The sequence below is a fragment of the Dermacentor andersoni genome, chromosome 1 (genome assembly GCF_023375885.2).
Source record: "Dermacentor andersoni chromosome 1, qqDerAnde1_hic_scaffold, whole genome shotgun sequence".
Lineage (NCBI taxonomy): Eukaryota > Metazoa > Arthropoda > Arachnida > Ixodida > Ixodidae > Dermacentor > Dermacentor andersoni.
Window position 1 is genome coordinate 283,302,347 of NC_092814.1, and position 21,559 is coordinate 283,323,905.

At 43.8% G+C, this 21,559-nt stretch overlaps 1 protein-coding gene across 1 annotated transcript in view; it reads right to left on the minus strand.

Moving 5' to 3' along the window:
• The window catches only part of LOC126547730 (maternal embryonic leucine zipper kinase-like), a 150,665-nt gene that overhangs the window by 98,424 nt on the left and 30,682 nt on the right, over nt 1-21,559 (minus strand). The window contains exons 8-11 of the mRNA XM_050195690.3: nt 17,851-18,018; nt 11,633-11,719; nt 6,480-6,584; nt 2,356-2,659 (exon numbers count right to left, since the gene is read on the minus strand). Of these exons, the coding sequence (XP_050051647.1) occupies nt 2,356-2,659; nt 6,480-6,584; nt 11,633-11,719; nt 17,851-18,018 (664 nt within the window). The remainder of the gene's footprint in view (nt 1-2,355; nt 2,660-6,479; nt 6,585-11,632; nt 11,720-17,850; nt 18,019-21,559) is intronic.

Here is a 21,559-nt window from a genome sequence, read left to right on the forward strand (position 1 = left end):
AAATTACATTGTGGGGATTAATACCATAAAACTGCACAGTGACTTATGAGAAACACAATAATGAAGGGCTCCAGATTATTTACCACCTGGAGTTTGTTAAACATGCACTCAAAACACTGTATGAGCATTTTTGCATTCTACCCTAATCGAAATGCAGTTACTGTCTTTAGAATGAATATGAAACATATTCATCCTAAAACAGCAAACCTCTGATGAATATAAAACATATTCATCAGATCCTACAGGAAACCAATATTGACCTCCTTCCTTACAGGCATGAATGTATGCTATGCTACTTCACAGCATGAAATGTTGCTCCAACAGCGATTTGCATTACTAACTGCAGCTGCAGTGTTGAGAGAAAATTTTTTCAGTTAAAGTGTGTGTTTTTGAGAGTACTTTAACTTAAACACCGAAGGGACACTAAAATACTACAAATGTGCATGGTGAAGAAATTAAATGGAAAAGATTTCCTTGGTGCATGCTATACTTTATGTCCTTTTCTGAAAATAAGCCACTCTACATTCAAAAATTCGCAAGACTACTTTTTTTATGAGACGCTCATTCAAGTTTCCTTTGTAGCTTCCTGCTACTCTTAGGTGGATGACAACTTTTGTTTTCATGGAACTTATTCCATTTTGCAGATTTAAGCAGAACTGCTTTGCCACATTCAGTACTAGCTGGGCCTAGCAGCAGTCTACCATCATGGTGGCAGGCAGCAAGTCGTCGTGGAAAGCTTGCCATTAATATATTTATAGCAGTAGTCCCTCAACAGCGATCAAGCCATGATATACTGCATGTGGGCTAGACTGACAAGAAGTAGCAGCCTGGTCTGTGGGCAACCGACCAGCAACTACCACTACCACGTTCCTCCCTGCGCTCACTGTATGGAACAGGGAAAGCTCACGTGAAGGCAAAAAACATGCGAAAACCCCGACCTGACAATGAGGCACATCGTTCCACCTGGGGTTCATTAAAGTTCACCCAATGCATAGTACACATGCATTTGTCAAGGTCAAGGTCGCATGCGATACCTGCATGTTACGATGACGCACAACACCAATTGGGCTGCGCAACAGGCGGAAGCTAAACACACCTATAACCTCATCGGTCATAAAATTTGAAGTGCAAATTTCACTGAAATACAACGCTCAGCAAATGTCTCTTAACAAAGTTTGTGTACTGCTGACAATGTAAAGATTTTTTTATTTTTTGACTGCCTGATTATTCAAACACTTATGAAGCCCCCTACGAAGGGGGCTTCACAAGTGTCTAAGAGATCGGTGTGTGACTGTAAATGCCATTAAGTACTGAGGCCTTGAACACTGAAGATTGAGTTGGTCCTGATTAGTGAAACTGCCGAGGGCTGCAAGTTAATCTAGGTAACAGTGTGCTACGTTCAGCTCACTCTTTAGGTATAAATTTAATTTAGTGACAGTGCTTGACACTATGATGAATATAGTATAAACTGGCATGTACTGCAGTGGTTTTATGCAACTTGTTGTGCAATCTTCATCCTGCCTATGGAAGTAAACTTAATTTTGTTACAAGTCTTTTGTAACAATATAGACCCCAAGCCAGCTAAAGAGGCTAGATCAAGCCCCATTATCAGCCCATACTTACTACACTCAAACCTAGATATCATGAAACAGGACATAATGAAACAATGAGTATAGCAAAGTAAATGGAATCCCCTTGTAATCAACATAAAGATCCATATATTTAAAACTTCGTTTTAACGATGTAAAACTGTGAGCCAATGGACCTAATGAAATAGATTAGTCTCCGAAACCAAAAAATACCCGAACGCTGCATGCCAAGCACATAGTTTTCTGCGGGATTCAGCACTCATTCAGCACAGCAGTTCAAAACTCCTGCGTTGAATATGCTATCGAGGAGCACTGGTCTTTTCCACCGCCACATGTAGCCAGTTTCACAGCATATAGATGAGTCAAGTGGAAAGCAGGAGCAAAAAACCATCATATTGGAACAGAAGGAAGCTGTCGTAACGGCTGTTGCGTCAGGTGATATGAAGTCACACGGTGCACACATTTTCTTTTACTGTTTTTTCATTAAAATTTCATCACATACATGGCTGCGTAGATGTTCAGTGGGCCACAAGGTGGTCTTCATATCTCTAAAGTTGTGCACTATATTGGGCATATAGCAGTGCAGTAAAGGGTATTAGATAGATATAACAAAGTGATAGATATTATTATTAACAAAGTAATTTCGGCTCCCCTTCAATTTCATTATAACGAGGTTTGAGTGCACTATAAGAAGAGAAACTTGGAACAAACACTAATCTGGAACAGTTGAAACTTTTACAAAGAGTAAAAATAGGGCATCTCATACCTGATGCCTCTTGTACAGCCTTGTAAGTCCTTCGCTTCGGGGTTGGGACACGCGGCTGGGCAAAGTTCTCCTTGTCACTGCTGTCCACATCCATTGGCTCGTCAGACTGTGCGAGATTCTCTTTCTTGGCTGATAATGCTAAGTCCTGAGTGAAGGCACCATTGACAACACTTCTCAGTGGAGGGCTGCCCAGTGTCAACAGTTGAGCATTGTCCAAGCCATTCTCCAGAGAGTTGCGGAGAGGCGACACGGGAGGTGTGGGTTTGATGGGCTCATCCAGGGCCAGCTTGCGCGAGCATGACATCTGTGGCATGAAGATGCACGTTCATCTACAGCCAAGACATGCTTTTCTCTGGTTTCATTCCCAGCAAACAATCAAAAACCCAGTTTTTCAATGTATGAAATCATGCCCCACAAAACACTTGAATACATAATAAAAGCTATGCCACAACATGAATCAAACCTGGATATTGCAGACAACCTCACATGCCTTCAAATTTCAAGCGACAAGCAATTTATACAACACACAGTCCCCACTACATTTTCAATACTGAGAAATTGGCACCACGAGATCACAGTCACTAATTTGCTAAGACAGGTATACATCAGCCTGGTGTAGGACATCATGTGTCAGGTTTGACAGATGCACCACCTATGATAGCTACATAAGAAAATTTTAGCATATCTCTGAAGCATTGACCAACAAGCAGTGAAAATGTCAGGCTGTCGTGCCAAAGGGAATCTTGGCACTGTGCCCTCCACAGACTAGTATTATTCCACACTTATGATACAAGCTGCTGACACTATCTCTGCTCTGTACGAGGGCAAATCACTCTAGTTAATGTGTTTATTATAACATTTTTAAATTGTTTAAACTGTTTTCAATGCTCATGCCAGTTTGTAAAGGGACTCAACTATACCTGCGCCATGTTTCAGAGCTACTTTTCAGAGCAACTTTTGGTACACTTTTTGCAATTGTTTTAAGCTTACCGGTGATTGCTACAGTAAGCTCCCATCAAGACGAACTTGGTAGCCAAACTTTCAAATATGAGGAACAACATGTGAACTTTGTATCTGCGTAGACACTTACTTTGGAAACTCAATGTTTTTTTGTTCATGCTCTTCCAGACGTGAAAAGTAATTTTAACAGAATCAACAGCTTTCCTCTAAATTATTATTAACACTCGTGAACTATGACTGTACTAAGCGACCAGATGGAGCTTGGGTAGCTAGATGAATATGGCGGTACACAATTAGAAATGTATTAGCATCTCGGAGAGTCATTGCTTTGCTTCAGAGTACAGTCGAACCTTGTAATAACAAAGGTGCATCTTACATAAAAATAACTTCCTTATACCCTATATTCGTTGCAAGCATATATTCATCACACACAAAGAAACATTTTACATTTACAGCAGACTCCAGTCTAATGTAAAGTTTAAATTTTCAGGAAAAGACGAGGAACTTTATTGGCAAAAAGGTGAAGGGAATTTTGAGGGAGCCTTTTGGTTGAGGTCCTTTAGTCCAGGGCCGGATTGGCCTTAGCCGCCCAGTGGACCTGGTACAGGAGTTTCTGTTGCTCCTCCAGGTCCGAGCTGGACAGTTGTGCCTCTCAAAGCGTGTGTTGTTACCTATAAGTGTTATATCTTGCATTTCCTGTGGTTTTTTGGTGCATCCCCACAATATATGATATAGAGTGGGGCTGTCCCCACACCAAGGACAAGTATCCTGCTTATACTGGTTGGGAAACATGGCGTTAAATCTTTTGACATGTGGATATACACCTGTCTGTATCTTTCTCCAACTCGCTACCTCAGTTGCACTAAGTTCGTGCTGGTGCGGTGGGGCATATCTGTCTTTCGAGACGCTGATGAGACACTGTTGCAAGCTCTATCTCTGTAAATTTCTGATCGAGAGTGAGGGGCAAAGCTAAAAGGCAGTTATCGTTCTCCCCTCCTTGGTTTGCCAATTCTTGAGCTAGGGAGTCCGCCTGTTCGTTCCCTCCGATTCCCTCAAGACTCGCGACTCAATCCCTCATGACTGGGGCACCAAATAATTTTGTGGTTGTTTGATATCTCCATTTTCCCCATAATGTTAAGGTAGATTTTGAGGAGATTTACAGACCCTGCATCTAAGAACTTTTCTTTTTTAATTTCTGGGTAGATTTTGATTAAACATGCGTGGTTTATGTATTTCCATGTGCTAATTTAATATATACACTCAGTTTTATCGCATAGTGATTATCTTTCTAGAAATTGAAAAAATTCGTAACTTGCTTGGAGGTGGGCTACTTACTAAATGATATATGGTGTAGCGCGACTAGTGACATAGAAAAATTATCACGAGTAACCGGAGTATGCAGTGGTACAAGAATTAATGCTCTAGACTGATTTGAACCAAAGTTACATCATGTCAAACTTTTTAATGTGTGCACCCATAGTAACATCCAGGACAAATTATTTTGAAAACTTCTGTCACAATATTTACCAACATTATATGCCTACTGCAATCTCTATTTGTCTACCTTTCTAAAAAAAAAATAATTATTGCGATAGCATAAGTAGAACCAGAGATATCATCACTCTAAAACAGTGACACCGCCAGAAATGCTGTTTTGAGAAAAGGAAAAATATTTCGCATGTTTATGGTGATTATGGCAAAAGCTAAATCAATCAAAGGTGACACAGGAATCCAATCAAGCAAGAATAAATGCTCTATACCAATCTAGAGCAATGGGACGCGAGAAGATATTGGGGCCCATTTTCAGCTCCTCTTAAACGGGTAACGAAGGGACAAAAAAATGTGTTATGTTTATCCGAAGTTTCGGTTAGGCATAGGACACAAAAATCATTAACAATCTTTTTAACTGTAAACAGCAGCTGGCTTTAATTTTATTGTGGAGAAAAAAAAATGTGCTCTACTTCAAATATCACAGCTTCGGTAGCACAAAGTGTGCGAAAGCTTTAACAATAATTTTGTGCAGCCCCTCGCATTTAATACAGTGATGCAGACTTTCAGCTTTCTTTTCATATGGACCAAAACTGTAAAACACACTAGAACAGTGACACCTGTCGTCATCACTAGAATCATGGTCTCTGCCAATAATTTCTACAATTATATTTTTAATGGTCTCCCCACAGCAGGCGGCAAGCAGTGCTCTTGTTTCTCACATTCGAGCCAGGGTACCACACTTATTCATGTGGCGTGAAGGAAGCAGTAGTGGCACTCTGACTGCAAAGTCCTTCCATTTCAGCAATGATGTCTGCCCTTTCAGGAATCACGTCTTGCCTAGGCCAAAAGAAATGCGAGCACTAGACAATGCAAATGCCGCAGAGCAGCTGCTGATGCCCTAGCAGCACAAATGGCCGACGGATTCGATTTACCCGACTGCTCAGCATCATCATTCAACATGTTTGTTAGACTGCTTTTGTTTCACACAGAGTATATCAGCTGACAACGTAGGTGGTAGTTTTGGTTCCAGTTTCATTGAACTGAAATGTTCAAGATGTTTTATGTTTTGCTGAAGCTTGTTAAGATTGTGCCTGTGGGCAGCCAGTCAAAGTTGGAACACTCGTTTCATTTTTACATAGTAGCGACGGTGAAGAAAGCAGCAAAACTGTAAATGATGAAACTAGCATTTTATTGGGCAAACCTGTGCCCTCAAAAACAGGCTACGCTCAAAGAACGATAGCGGCAAACACAGTTGGCGATCGTCGAAAATCTGATCAGCGGATGAAGTGCGTCAGCTTTTATACAGGTCATTGAAGGCTCCAGTGTAATCGCTGGTGCCTATATACCTTTCAGAAAGTACTACATAATTCGCGTCGCGCATAAGTTCATTCAGATTACACAAGGTTCGGTGACAACAGACAGTGGATAGAACCATCGATAACATTCGAGAAATTTCCGCTACGTGCAGGCGCGCCCTGCGCTGAGCGATAGCATCTGTTAGACGGTGAAAACACAGTCACCCGATAAACAAGTGCATGTGTCACCATTTAAGCAAGTTTCATTTGCGAAGAGTCCATTGCACTTCATTATATCAAGGTTTGACTGTATACTACCCGGATTTCATAGTACAGGCCAGTATGCTCAGCAGAGCAATGGTAGTAGCACTACCATACCCTTTGCTTGGGGTAGGAGTCTGGAAACGTAAGCCTCAAAACCTTGCCCTGACTTTTCTTCAGGACGAGCAGCAGGTAAGTGGCAGTCATGAAGTCGTACCTCCACTGAAAAAAATCAAGAAGCTTTTCATTGGAACATGCAAACAGGCTCGGCAACACTGCATGCAATGTAACTTGAGGTAGAATTTCTAGGCTCAACAATGCATTCATATCACTACAGTAGAAAGTACACACAGTATATTCAGCAACTGAATCAAGTTTTGACACTTCTGACAAAGGTAAATTTACTTTTTGTAAATTTGCTCCTGTTTAATAGTCTGTACATTAACATATGAAACAAAACAGTTGCTAACACCACCTTGAATTGTAAGATGTTAATTTAAACAAGTGAGAGTTCAAGTCTAGTAGCTTATACTAATTATATTGGCTGTGTCAAACAGTCAAGCTTTCTTGGAGCCTATGAAGTGAGAATTTATGAACAAGGATGTAAAACAGAACCCGAACAAGAATTTTGGCTGGAAATGAACGTGAATCCAAACTGATATTCCTGAAACACGTCTGAACACGAACCAAACTTGAACTAGGGGAGAAAAAAATTAATGGCTACCAGTTCTGAAAATAGTGATTCTAGCATATAGGCCAGCACAGGATGTGTGGCTATTCTCATACATAATAACCTACACAAAATAACTATTTTCTCAGTTGTAACAAGCTGGTAGTAGGGTGAACCGACTGAGTATGTGTGCAAGAGAAGGGTCAATGGCAAAGTATGTACTGCTAACTATGGGCACCTCAGCTGAGGTGCTTGCAGTTTTCATACAGAGTTTAGGCAAAACCTAGTTTTGCTTATGAGGCAGCCTCCATGTGCATGTTGTACAGTGTCAGCAAGAAATGGTATTTGGTGGATGGAATGAAGCAGGCAAAGGCTAAAATTTGGCATGGAGTTATATTTTTCACATCCTTCGATGTAAATTTTTCTTCAAGCAAAATATTTTGTACTATGCCCAGAGTGATTGTGTTGTATGCTTATTCATTAGTTTCTTGACATTGTAATGCACTGGTTCGAGATTACACTCCACCTCAGTAATTGTCCACAGCACTGTGGATGCTAGGAGGTGATCCAAGGCTGCATTGTTGCGCACCACCTCCGAAGCTCGTAATAAACGCTTATTGCTCATATACATATCAACAATACATGCATTGGCATACATAGTGATACAGGAACAAGAAGTAGTGAGCTATGGAAATAATGCTTTGATCTATTCGCATTCAAGATTTCTTTCTTTTGCGTGCTAAGACGCAAGAATGCTGACAAAATAGTTCCGTTTTTCTATCCATAATAGACAAATCACTGGGGAAACCGTCCACTAGCCAAAGTATTTTATTATAAAACTTGAGGAACAGTTGAATGTGTGACTTGGACAACAAATAGTCAATATAGTGCCTAGTACACAGAACATAACCACAGCTGCATAGAACATACATGTTGAGAGGAGAGGCTGCTGACTGAAAAAAAGGGTAACATTTATATTATTTATTTATTGACTGAATATTTGATGACAAACTGCTTAGTGCCTTTAATGTTGTGCATTACAGTACAAATTGAAAGACAATGACAGCATTTTAATGGCATTGGCCTATACACATAAACGATACATATATACATACAGACATACACATACATATAAACTGAAGTAAATGAAAGGATGGATGAAAGAATGGTAGAAAAAATATAGAGGTCGCACGTGGTTCAACTCAGCTCAACTGTATATGTCAGCACAGGGATAAGCTACGATGTTCATAACATTTTCAGCAAATTTTTTAAATGGCATGAATATATCTACATTGCTCATGTCAAGGAGGTTGTGCATGGTTTGCCCACTACACCTCTTTTGATATAGCATGTTGAAACAAAATTTTCTGACAAATATTTATTTCAAAGAACCCCTCCATGTCTATGATATTCTGTAAGGCTTGATTAAAATTGTTTGACAGACTTTTAAAGATTCATTATGCAAAAAAGGTGAGGCGTGCAGACAGGACACAAGAGAAGACAAGTGGTAAACACGAACGCCGCGTTGGCGTTCGTGTTGTCCACTTCTCTTGTGTCCTGTCTGCACGCCTCACCTTTTTCACATCATGAATCCTTACCAACTAGCTCAGCTTTCTGTCGTTCTAAGACATTTAAAGATAATTATTCTTTAAAACTTTGAACTATAATTTGTTACCAGGACAGCTGCAGTGCAGCTTCTACACGAAATTTGTACAGACCGTGTCTTTTGTACCATGAAGGCAATCATTGATACCACAAACTAATCAGCATGTTTGAAACTCAGGATGAGATTCTACATAAGCATACATTAGCATTTAATGGAATGCTCCTACATGCAATGAAGAGCATAACAGTGTTTGACGCAGTCATAAAATAAATATTGGTTATGAGTATTGGGGGCGAGGACTTACGGAGTCGCCATCTGTCGGAAGCGCCTCCCTTGTGTAGTATGAGGGATCACGCGGCGCGCTGCTCATAGGTTTGGCTTACGGTGCTTAATAAGAACACCACGCGGCAGCCTTCCTGTACAATTCTGTAAGTACTCTCAAAACGAGGGAACTTCATTACTATCAAAATAATAATCTTGGGCACACAGAATCGTTTACAGACGCTATCTCTCTACCGAATACGTACAGTGAAAGCCACTGCACGCGGTCGCCGCAATGGAGTCTCCCGAACCGGCTTTTTGCGTGAAAGGTCGGCAATCGCTGAGCGCAAACCATGTGAAATATGTTCTTATAGTGGGCGGTCTGTATAACAAAATGGCGCATAACAGAACAAAGCCTCAATGCATGCAGCGATCACACAGGTTTGCGGCGACCGACTGCACGTCTGCATGCATGTCCGCGCACAATGTTTCGCTTTTACTGAGAGCGTTTTCGCACCGTGCTGTGAGCTTTAGGCCGCAGCATATGAGCATTTGACAGTCCACAAGCACCCATAGTTGCGTGGATGTTATCAGAGCTGTTCAAAGACAATTTCATTTTAACAAGGGACTTCGACGCCTACAGCGACTGTGATGTGCCGTCGCGACGATTCAAAATTTTTTTCTCTTCTAAATTCTTGGACGTTTCACTATTATTTACAAAGTTGCGTTGCACTGTATGCAGTCAGCGGGCGATTTCGCGCTGCTTCTTTTTCGTAATCCAGTGCATTAATTCATAACACAAACATGACCATATGCCATGCCTTTATTTAATGTGCTTCGTACCACTCCCTTTCCATTCCAGTGAACTTGCCAGTGTCTAGCATTAACAAGTTCATAGACCAAACCGTCGTGACATTAGCCAGGCAGGGAGCGCGGCCGAACGTCTCAGTGAGTGTTTTCTGCTACTCACCGAACATCAGTCCCGGCGTCATAGCAGAAATATTCCCCGCGTCTGTGCTTCCTGCATACCCGAGTTGTACCCGATAGCTGCTTGCCGGTTCTAAGTTTCGCGAGCCAAGCTTCAGGCAGCTCCTTGTCCTGCGGCTACGTGTGAATAAGGCTGACTCCGGGCTTCGTTGTGTACATCCGGCACTGCAGCACCAAGCAGTAGCCTACAATGCTGCACGCCTCCAAAGGCAGCCCCTGCCTATTTATAGTGATTTCAAATCTTGTTAAGCAGACACCCAAGGCAGGAAAGCCTCACTACTTAATCAGAACCACACAGCAGGTGGGACTTTAGACTTTCGTTTTCAGTTCGCTTCGGCGCTTTTGAAGCAGCCGATGCGGCCGCTGTGTCCACGTGATCCCTCATGCCACGTCACGCCGACGGTGGCGTTAGCTTTTCTAGTGGTGGAGCTCGCCCCCAATACCATAGTTCACAGGCCACTACTAAGGGACAGTAAAGAAAAATATTAAGTTGAGTTAGACTGATAATTTACCTGTCTAGAAGTCTATCATCATTTTCTGCATACCAATATATATAGGACCTTGGTGCGTTGAAAATTGCCACCAGAAATCATGATGTCACTCCTCAATTTGAATCACCTGCACCAAAACTGAGGATATGACATAATCTCCATGTGACCTTCTTGCTATCTATGGATCAGCCATTGCTCTCTCAGCTCGCATCAGTGGCATTCCTCAAACTGCCCATCCCGGCTGGCTCTAGACAAACATTTCACCTCCCGCTTGCCTCCCCCATTCTGTCGCTCTCGCTGTGCACAGTGTGGGCATTTTTGTTTTCTGCTGCTCGCTCCCCGCTTGTACACATCTCGTCTCAGTATCCTGGCTTGCCAGTGGCACCAGCCACCCAGATTTCTGACATCATTAAGACGTCAAGTGAGAAAGGTACCATAGTACACAACATCTGGCACCACTTAGATTTTCCATTTTTATCATTTTCTCACTTATGAAGGCTGTTCTTGCTAGGATATGATGAATTTGTTATTAAAAAAAATGAGAACCATTCCACTCTGTGAAGATGGAATGGCAGCGAAAGCTGACGACAGTCAAAGCTCTCAAACAAAAAGCAAAGTGCTTTCGCTCGTGTCAGGCGTCGTTACTCGTTCGGAGGTGCCCAGGTTCGCGATTGTCATTTTCATTCAGCATCGCAGGAACGTTCTTCGTCGGTGGTCTTTTCACGCCGGTGCCATTTACATTCTCATTGCTGTTCCCTCCGGCACTCCTCGTACACATGTTGTTCTCTGGGTGAACGAACTATATGTGTCCACCCCATCGATAATGCAGCTGTTTTTAGCGCCGATGCCTCTCCTGCTTATGTACTACGATAACCTTGATGTCACTCTATTGTTCACGGCGAACGTTCTAATCTGTTCCGCATTTTGACATCTGCGTCGACGCACTGCACCCGTATGGGCTTGTTGGAAATCGCTAAGTCCGTTTCTGTTGCCGGACATCGAAAAAACTACAGAAGTCTAGTCCCTGTAGTTACTGTTAGTTTCACTGTAAAAGCCTAACTTTTCAATCTAGGTCAACTGTATATATTTCCTCAGTGTCCCTTTAAGACGAAGGCTGGCTATGTGTCAGAACTGCAGCACCATCAAGACCACTTGCAACCAATATATGTAATACATTAAAATATTTCATTTTCCTTGGTTGGATGTTCAGCAAGATCGCATACTCCTCCAACATGTGAGGTGAAGGACGACAAACCTGAGAAAGCTCCATAGCAACAGAACTCTTGGAGCGACCACAGCTGACAGCCAGCTCTGTAACCACTTCTTCATCAAGAACAGACAACTGGAAACAAGAAAGAAAACAACAGAAAACATCGGCACTGACATTGGCACCCTTAAGAATGAGAAAGGGTGACTTGGGACATAGTTTTGTGACTACTTGTGTAATTTACATGTGTGAAATGGTTGCACCTTTGTCTACTACAGTCAGTTTTTGCATTCCACAGCATAATTTACACATAAGCTAATAAATTAAGATTAAGTACCCATCTTTCTAGGAACCCATTTTAAGGCCTATGCTAAACCTCGTGACAAATTCTGTCTCAGTTGCAGAGTGGCATAAAGAAATCTCAAATGGTCACTGCTATCCTTGCATGATGGACTCTGTATTTGAAAACTTACAGTGCCTTACAACCAGGTGCTATGTAGGAGTTCCAGCCACAAAAGCTTTTCATTTTGTGCTTCCATTTCCTGTCACATGAACTGATTTGTATCTTCCTTCGTGCTCGGCACTTTTCCTACCGCAAGTGTGGCCACATGCACATCATTGTTTCGATGCAATAGGTCAAAGTCAACTGGAGCCCTTTACAACCGCATTTCTCATAGCAGTGAAGTATACTTGTGGCATTAAATCTCATCGATCAATAAAGTCACAGCACAGAATTCTTTGATCTTGATCGAAGTGGCAGACTAGGCAAAGTCAAGCTTGCTTTGAAGGGCCTCTACACCGCTCTGAAGTAGAAAATATTTTTATATAAGTCGAACTCTTTTACAACGATACCGGTTTTAACAATATATTTGTTATAACAATGAGAAGCTGATGAACCAATCGACAAGAAAAAAAGAAAACGAGAAATTCGAGCTGCTGCACGATGGGCCGCTGCTCCAACAGCAGCCGCGCACTCATTTTCCAGCCATCTTCGCGCGTCTCTCTCCCATCGCCCTTCCACCCCTCCGAACACGAATGGACCACGCCAACTGCGCCACAAGTAGATTGCTCGCATGTTGCTCGCTGGCTCCTCATTCAGCACAGTTATGTGAGACGCTTGTGGCGATCTCTCCTCAGCGTTTCTCCTGGATTACTCAAGCTGACAGGCTGCCGTCTTCGCACAATTTTTAAAAGGCCCCTTCTGGGGCCACCAAAGTGATGCCTCAGTGGTGCTCACATATCGCCTGCCACCCGTCACACCTCTTTGCAGTAGTTGTAGCAGTGCCATTCTTTAACGCTGACAGCCAAGGCTTGTTACACGCGATCGGAACCTCCAGGAAGCAGTTAAATGAGTAAACACAATCGGCAGGAGGACGGAGGAAGGTGGTGGGGAGGGACACTGGCCTCCCTGCCTATGTAGTTTTCTCAGATCAGCTCTGCCATCGCCCTATTTTGATTTTTACATGCAACCCAGTTATAACAATTATCGGTTATAACAATGGAATTTTCATGGCACTTGAATATTATTACAAGTGGGTTCGACTGTAGTAGCAGTTGTGTAAAGTCTAGAAAGGACATGCAGCCACAAGAATTTTTGAAGATTATGGTGCAATAACAATACGGGTCTCACTTCAGGGTATCCCTACTGTTAGTGAAAACAATCACTTTGACCCCTGGTATTATTTATTTGCACAATTGCATGCCCACACTGAGACCTCCCTTTTCCGCTACCCTCTTCAAATTCAAGCCTCCCTGTCCCCCAAAGGAATTATTGTCTGTGCCATTGATGTAGATCAAATGTTCCTTTTCATAGTGGCGTGGAGGGTATCTAAAAGACAGTTCCCTATGTCAATGTTATTTGATTGACTGGTTTTAAATGATGGGCTAAGAGGGATGATGCAGTTGCTGGATGATTTCTGCCCACCTTGGTTAATTGATTCAACTGTAGAGAACTCTGTACTCAGGCATTTTCACATTTAACTGCACAGAAGTGCAGCCACCACAGCCAGTACAGACCACTTTTCATGGTTGTTATGCAAGCTACCTTGAAAGACATAGCATAACAGCTGACAGAGGTCTGTCCGTTTAATTTTTTTACCACGAAGTAACAGTGTCATCTAACTTTGCATAACACTACTGCCGCTTTAACCCTGACAAAGAAAGACCAGTCACCATGCCAAAGCGTTGGGTCTAGCCCGAGACATTTCTTGTTCGACCACTGTTGATCATGCCACTTTAGGTACACTAGGCGTTTTGCTTATGGCAACAGCCTTTCTCAAATATTGGGAATTGATTGATTGCACCTGTTAGATACACTTCCTAAATGCTGTTCACTTTTGGTGAGCTTCCATCTGCTTCTAACTGCAGATCACCTCAGACAAGAAGCAAAAAAATTGCAACAGCCTCTTTTAGAGGGGCCCTGAACCACCCGTCAGGCTTGGTGAAAAAACACAGTCAGTAGATAGCAGACGCTGTTGTGAACATCTCAGTCAAATTTTTCACTCGTGCACGGTACATGGATCTTGCAAGTGGAGTGTGAAGTCACCTTTCTCTAAAACGCTCCCTTTTCAACAGAAGCTTGCTCCTCATTCTTTTCTGAGTGCTTTAGTTCGTAATATAGCAAATTCCCATGTGCGGCAGCTACTGGCCTATAGCCGACATCAATCAAGGAGGGTGTTTGGACCAGTGTGCTTCTTCCTACTGCTACTGTGTATATTTATTCGTGAAGTTTAATAAACAGGCTGAAGTAAGCAAAGATCCGCTTTTCAATTTCAATAATAATTACATACGTCCGGAAGAAGCTAACTATTCTCTGCTCAAGCTTGGCCATGGCTGCCCGCGTAAGAACTTTGGTTACCCTGCTTATCGATGTTATAGCTGTCTCCCCCCATCTCGCTAATTTCGACTACTTTTGAACACTCAACTAGCCTTGATCCACACGAAACTTAAGGTTAGACCACACACACGCTTGTCAGCGCGTGCTTACTCCTGGCCACTCCTGGTTAGATGCCTTGGCTATATTTGTGGACACAGTTTAATAAACAGGCTGAATTAAGCAAGAATCTGTTGTGAATTTCGATAATTACGTACTTCCAGAAGAAGCCGACTATTGTCTGCTCAAGCTTGGCTGCGGCCACTCGCACAGGAATTAAAATTTGGCCACCCTGCGTATGAGTGTCGTAGTCATCGGTTTCCACTAATTTCGATTAGTTTTGAACATTCAACTAGCCTCGAACCATGCGAAACTTTATATCAGACCACACATACACATTTGCGAGTGCGCACTCACTCCCGGGCACTCCTGGTAGAGGTCTCGCCAGACTTTGCTTCGTAATGAGCTTCAAAATGTGCAAGTTGGAAGTGGCTACTATTCATCGGTCAAGCTGGTGTAGGACAAAGCCGGTTCACACCACACGGCGCAGCCAGACAGGAGCATATGAGTGCGAGCGCACACTCTAGCCCTGTCGTGCGCAAAGCAAATGCTGCAGTTGCACGTAGCTGCAGTTTTCTATGTAGCATAGATACCGTGGCCACCGCATCGAGTGCACTGGCTGAGCGCACTGTGGCTCGCTGAGGACAACTGTGTTTGGCTATGTTTTGTGCGTCGTAGGTGCCAAAATCAGAAATAGAGGCGTCTATGTGAACATACAAAATTAAATTTTAACTGCAAGTCAGCGACATTCAGTAAATGGAGCATTGTGGACGCACCCCACTCTGCCCTAGCTTTCGTAGTGCAAATAAGGAGCGGAAGCACCGCAAGCTGCGTGTTTGATTGCCAATAACTCCGCTTCTGCTGAACGCATTTAACAACTTCTTGCGGCAAAGTACTTCTGAAATAGTCTAATTAAACTTCAAATGCCTTTCTCGACTTTGATAAAAAGTGTTTCCAGGCCTCTTTAGGCACCAATATTTCCCAACCTGTATTCCATGGATCTCCAAACAAAACTCGAGAGAGCTCGGGAGGATCTGAGGGGAGAACTCTACAGATGTGCCAATGAAAAGTGTCTGTTAATGGAGCAAGCAAGATATCTAGCTACCGTACCCACACCAAAAATTCAAAAACGTAACAGTAAAGTCGGGGTGTAAGTTATATGCGAATTTCACCTTCAGTTGTGGCTTCACGGCAGTGTGGCGCACGCCCTGAAGTGCGCAGCATGTTGAAGCTCCCTTCTCCCTTCCTGCATTGTTGCCCATTCAACACTTCTTTACGAGTCACGCCTTTGCATTTAATAGTTAGCGAATAGTGCACTTGGCATTGGCAAACTAGAACTCGAATCACGATGAGCTGCTCCACCGTTTGCTCCGCCGCCGTTGCCCATGCGAAGGCTGCTCTGTCCACGCTGTCACCCTCTATCATGTAAATGCTAGCTGCGAAGTGGTCCAATTCAGGTCACATGGCACGTGACTGAATCGTCTGCTATCACGTCCGTAACGTGAATCCAGCAGGCAGCATCCCCGAAAAGGGGGGAGGGGGGACAGAGCAGCTGCCCAAAAATGCAACGTGGATGAGTCGTGCATCCATGAATGGAGACTTTTGTAAATAACCGAGCGTTATTGTATGCAGTTATTTCTGCAAGTTATACGCAGATTTTTTTTTCTTTCTGGCATGTTCTAATTCGGTATGCAGGTTATACGCAGAAAAAATATGGTACGTAACTATGCCATGACGAAACAGTAGGGCTCTAATGGAAGAAGTCCTTTCCCTGTCCAAGCTTGCACAACGCAAGTGAAAGCGTGTAGTGCAAAAAAATGCAGTCCATACTGCTTCAATAACAAGTGCTTTCACAAATGCTAATCCCTGATTCCTGGGCGAGGATAAAAAAAATTATGGGGTTTTACATGCCAAAACCACGATCTGATTATGAGGCACGCCGTAGTGGGGAACTCGGGAAATTCGGACCAACTGGGGTTCTTTAACGTGCACGTAAATTTAAGTAGTATACGGGTGTTTTCGCATTTCGCTCCCATCAAAATGCTGCCGCCATGGCTGGGATTCGATCCTGTGACCTCGTGCTTAGCAGCCCAACACCATAGCCACTAAGCAACCATGGCAGGTTTGGCGAGGATTTGTTCGGAGCAAGCTACACTGTATGAAAGAGCACTCCAACTCCTGTCCCCACACTGACCGAGATCATATCAAAAACCAGATATTGTGCTGACATTGAATAAAGTTTGTAACTTGGCTGCCTCTAACTAAGACTGATAAGAGCATTCTTGTTTTTGACATTCAACACCTTTCTAATTTATAATAGACTGAAAATGATGTACAGTCGAATGCCTCTACAGCAAAATTACCTGTATAACGAATGAATGATTTGAGTACTGGCTGAATTTCCATCTTCCATATGTATTGTGAACACCTCTATACTGAAGACCACTACAACGAATTCACCTGCAGAATAAAGAAATTTAGGCACCCAAAACGGCTAATTTATTGCTTAGAGTGAGCGCCACATAGCGGTGCCACCACTGCCCTCCATAGATGTCACCAAGGTGTGCTTTGTGCTAGAGCTAATAGCAGCACTAGTGCCACAATTGAAAAGCGAGCTGATTTTAGAAGTATTCCTGCTGTACTGTTGAAGGAATTGCTGAACACATACACTTCTTTCAGCGCATCATCAGGTGTGATGGCTGATGAATACATCACAGCTGATGACAATGTGACGATGTGATTGTAAGTGACCATCACTGATGTTTTCAAAGCCAGCTAGTGTGAAAAGGATGCGAATGTCAATGAAGGCAACAGTGATGAAGATACAGTAAACGAACCAGGGATTTTGATGGCAAGGAATGTGATAGCGGGATTCAACGCTCTGCAGCTTTACTTTCCATAGTTCCTGCATTTTGCCACAGGACATGCTCTGAACCTCGGTGCAGTAAGGTCAGCTGCCGTTGCACATTCTGTCAAAATTCGCACAAAAAATTCAAGACGTATCTCACTAAGACTCCCTTGAATTCATGCTAAAAAAAGGTTTTCTTTTGTTGAACGTACTTAGCCTGCTCATATGTGAGCATTACAGTGCACAACCTTTACCACGCAGTAACCTGCATAACAAAGGATGTTTAGAGGTCCCAAACACTTTGTTATAAAAGCGTTCGACTGCATAAAAAGCACCAAAACCTGAACTAGGCAATTGAAACTACTATACAGGATGTTGGAAAAAGCACTTGTTTAGACTACTGTTTGCTTCCAGTGAATATCAGTGCTCTCACTTCAATGGAAGACACACAACAAAAGTGGAGGAGAAAGCAAATTTAATCCTTACCAAATACGTGCTCTTGGGACTAACTGGGCATCCATACCCTTTGACCAGCCATGGATGACTCAGCAGCTGAGTGATGGAAATGCGCTTCTCAGGGACCACGGTCATCATTTCAGACAGTAGCTCTACACTGCTACTAGACAGCCACAAGGGACAGTCATATTCGCCCAGCTGAAAATACGCAGTGTAACTCATTGCAACAGCAAGAAAACAGAAATAAAATGTGACCTTACAAAATTTATATACAAAAAAGCACTTTTGCTTTAAACTTTTAGCATTCCATCTGAGCAACTATCTTTTTTAACAGACACACCTTCAAAAGTTTAAATACGCATCTCAAACTTCAAAATACAGTCGAATCTCGATCATTCGAGCTCGAAGGGGTCCAAAAATTTGTTCGAATTAAAGGAAGCTAATTGAATGGAGGACCTACTTGCAGTTGCACATGTGCACTGAGCAAACACATGAGTGGAAAGCTCCAGAGGATTTATTCACACGCATTTTCAAATTACAGTCAGTGTCTTGGTTTTTCGGACTCCCTAGGGGCCGCATAAACATCCGAAAAATCGGACGGCCTGAAAAAAATGAATGCATGCCTTTTACTGCTTCCAAGGGCTCAAACCGTCACAGGCACGTCCGAAATAGCTCTAAAGGCCTGTCAGTGCACTTATTAGGTGTACCGGTGCTCGTGCTATGATAGGAGACGGTGGGTGCACGCATGTATAATTAAAGGGCCCCGAAACGGTTTGAACAAATTTTGAATGAATGTGTGGTGTTTAGTGGCGCAAGGGCCAGGTATGGCCAAAGAGCGCCATGCCAGTGTTAATGAGTTTAGAGTGGAGTTATGATTTTTATGAAGTTGATGTGACGTGGCTGTACAGGGGCCTTAAAAATAGTCGCTATAAATTAAGTAAAATCTATGTCTAATAAAATTATGGCGATGAAAAATAACGGGTACTATGAGCACTAAGATGCATTGCGAGAGAATGATAACTATATACAAAATACGTCTGATGCTAAAATTGGCTAGAGCACTACTGCCTCATAACAGCCCTTGAAACACAAGGGTCTAGAGGCATGTGCCATACAACACAATTATCACAGCGGCATCCTCAGGGAAGAGGATGCGCTATGAATTTAATGACCTGTAGGACAACATCATTCAAGAAATCGACGACTGCTTTGGTGTTAAAGGGCCCCTGAAACGGTTCGGACAAATTTTGTAGGCGCGTAGGGTACAGCTTAACTAGAACATTCGCACCACAATTTAAGTGAAGCGTTACGTATTATTGGAGCTACAAGCGATTAGAAGTTACTCTCCTCCCTAGCCATGCTTTTCCTCCTCAACTCGCTCGCCGAGCGAGCGGCGCTAAGCTCCGCCATCACTGGTACTGCGTCACGATGCGACGTCACATTGTCCACTTCCGGTTGTTTTGGAGCACGCCCCCTCCCGCGCGAGACCTCTCCGCTAGCCGCTTGGCCGTCGACCAAGAGCTATCGAAGCAGCGTGCGTTGCGAGCATTCTGTCGTAGCGCCGAACGTGTCCGGTATTCCGGTAACCACAGGCAAGCTGGTCATTTCGGCAAATGACTGGAGGCATAAACTCAAGCGGATGAAGGAACTTTAGCGTAGACGTACGTGAGCAGCCTGATCGGTCAGCACGGCCCAGACACTTGTTGGCGCAGCGCTTAACCAGTCAAACAAAGCGCTAATATTGCTCTAACCAAGTGTAAAACATTCTAAACATTTATAAAAACAAGGTGTTGATGATTACACTCCTGCGAAAAATAGACACCAGCAGCAAAGAAAAATACACTTTGTTGCTGCTACTGTGTATGGTTGAGCTCTGTGCCACCAGGTGGCTGCACCGTGCAGAGCATTCACATTTGCCCTTCTGCTCATCTCATGGCTCATCCCAGCACAGTCAGGCGGCCAGATCCTGTACCCTTGCGCTTGCGTTTGCCCTAATACCGTACTCGCCAAATGCTATTGCGTTAGTAATCTTCCGGTGTAAAGTGACGGCCACAAACGCGCAAATCCTGGCGTCGATCGGATAGCGGCAATCCAATGCGCAGCAGCCAGTCCGCTCGTATGCTGCCTTGTAGAGGGACACGATGTCGCAGCTTGACATATTGCCAGTCGCTAGGTTTGCAGTCCACAAGGCAACAAAGTCGAATCATAGTGCTCGCAAAAAGACAGACCGACTCTGACCGCGGAGCTCCCGTCAAAATGGAGTACGTTGTAACACAAGCAGACGATGCTTGCTGTGTGCCGGAAGTGCTTAAGTGTACTGAAAAATTGTTCTTGTGCCTTCCCTTTATGTTACTTTCTTTTTATAAAAACAAATTAACTAACATTCCAACTATTACGAAGATCATTTGTTTACCATAAAGTTGGAAAAATTATCGATCACGCACCCTGGTCAGCCAATAGGATAGCTCGCCCCACTGACGTCATATGGGTGATTTCCGTCATATGGGTAAGGGCGGCTTAAAATTCGATGGCCCCTTCTGCTGGGGTGGCGGAGCAGCGCTAGCTGCAGCCGCCAAGGGGGCAGATGGCATCACCGCCAGCTCACTGCATGTGGGCCGGAAAGCCGCCGAGAGCCGTTGTGGCACCGCCCCCTGACGCACCACTTCAGCAAAGATGTTTGCTGGCAGGTATGACACCTGCCTTGCAAACCTCCTTAAAGGTTATATTTTCCTTTACTTTGATTGTGACGGTTTAATTAATTTTTTTCCAGGACGAGCAGGACCGCAAGTAAGCAGCATGCTCGCCATCACAGTTGACACAGTGGGCTTCTTCGCTTTTCCATTTCTGGCTACCCGCAGGCTGCCAGAGCCAGCCAGAGCGTCTTTGTTTTTCTCAGGTTGCTCCGCCCACCGAGCCACGCACTTCCGCCGGTCGTTCGTTTTGCTCGGGCTGGACGGTTCTGGCTACCCGCGGGCTGGGAGAGCCTGCCAGGACGATTTTGGTCTGGCTGCTCTCTGGAAGTTCTCTGGCTAGCAGACGACTAAAAGAGGTGATGGGCGCTCGCCATCACCTTTGCGGGGACTTCATGGATTGCAACACAGGCGCTTGAGGACTTAAATTTACCTTACTCAGCCAACTGTCTACAGTCATCTTCGGATTTCCTTACTTCTAGCGTTATCTATTTAGGTGCTAATGCTCCGTCCCGCATTGTGAAGCGGTGCGATACGAGCAGTAGTGAACCATTTGAAGCTTTTGTGTGTGCATGTGTGTGTCCCCTGAAGGCTTCTTCGCGGCGGTGATCAGAGCGCCGCACTCTCATGCGTGCATATTATCTGCATCGTGTTCCACGCAAGTTGTAGACACTCTTTCACACATTGTGGTACATTTTGGGTTCGTCTTTCTCTGGTGGCGTTCCATTTCACATATCTCGCGTATGTATGCGGAGATATCTCCTTTTTCTGCAGTTAGCGAAGGCTTTGCAGCTAGCCCATGTTCACTCCATCTCTCCGTCGTATGCTTGGGTGGCAGCTCGAAACCGATATGTGTTCGAACCGCAGGCCGTTGATCTAAGAATGCACTGATTGAGTAATAGGCACACATACATTAGACACAGGTACATTGGCTTATTGCTGTCATGATCGCGACCAATGTTGTTTTTCGTGTGAAACGTTTCGCTGGTCACAGGTGGCATGCATTTTCATGCGCCAGCTGCGTCCCCAGTTCCTTAGGGTCGGAATGA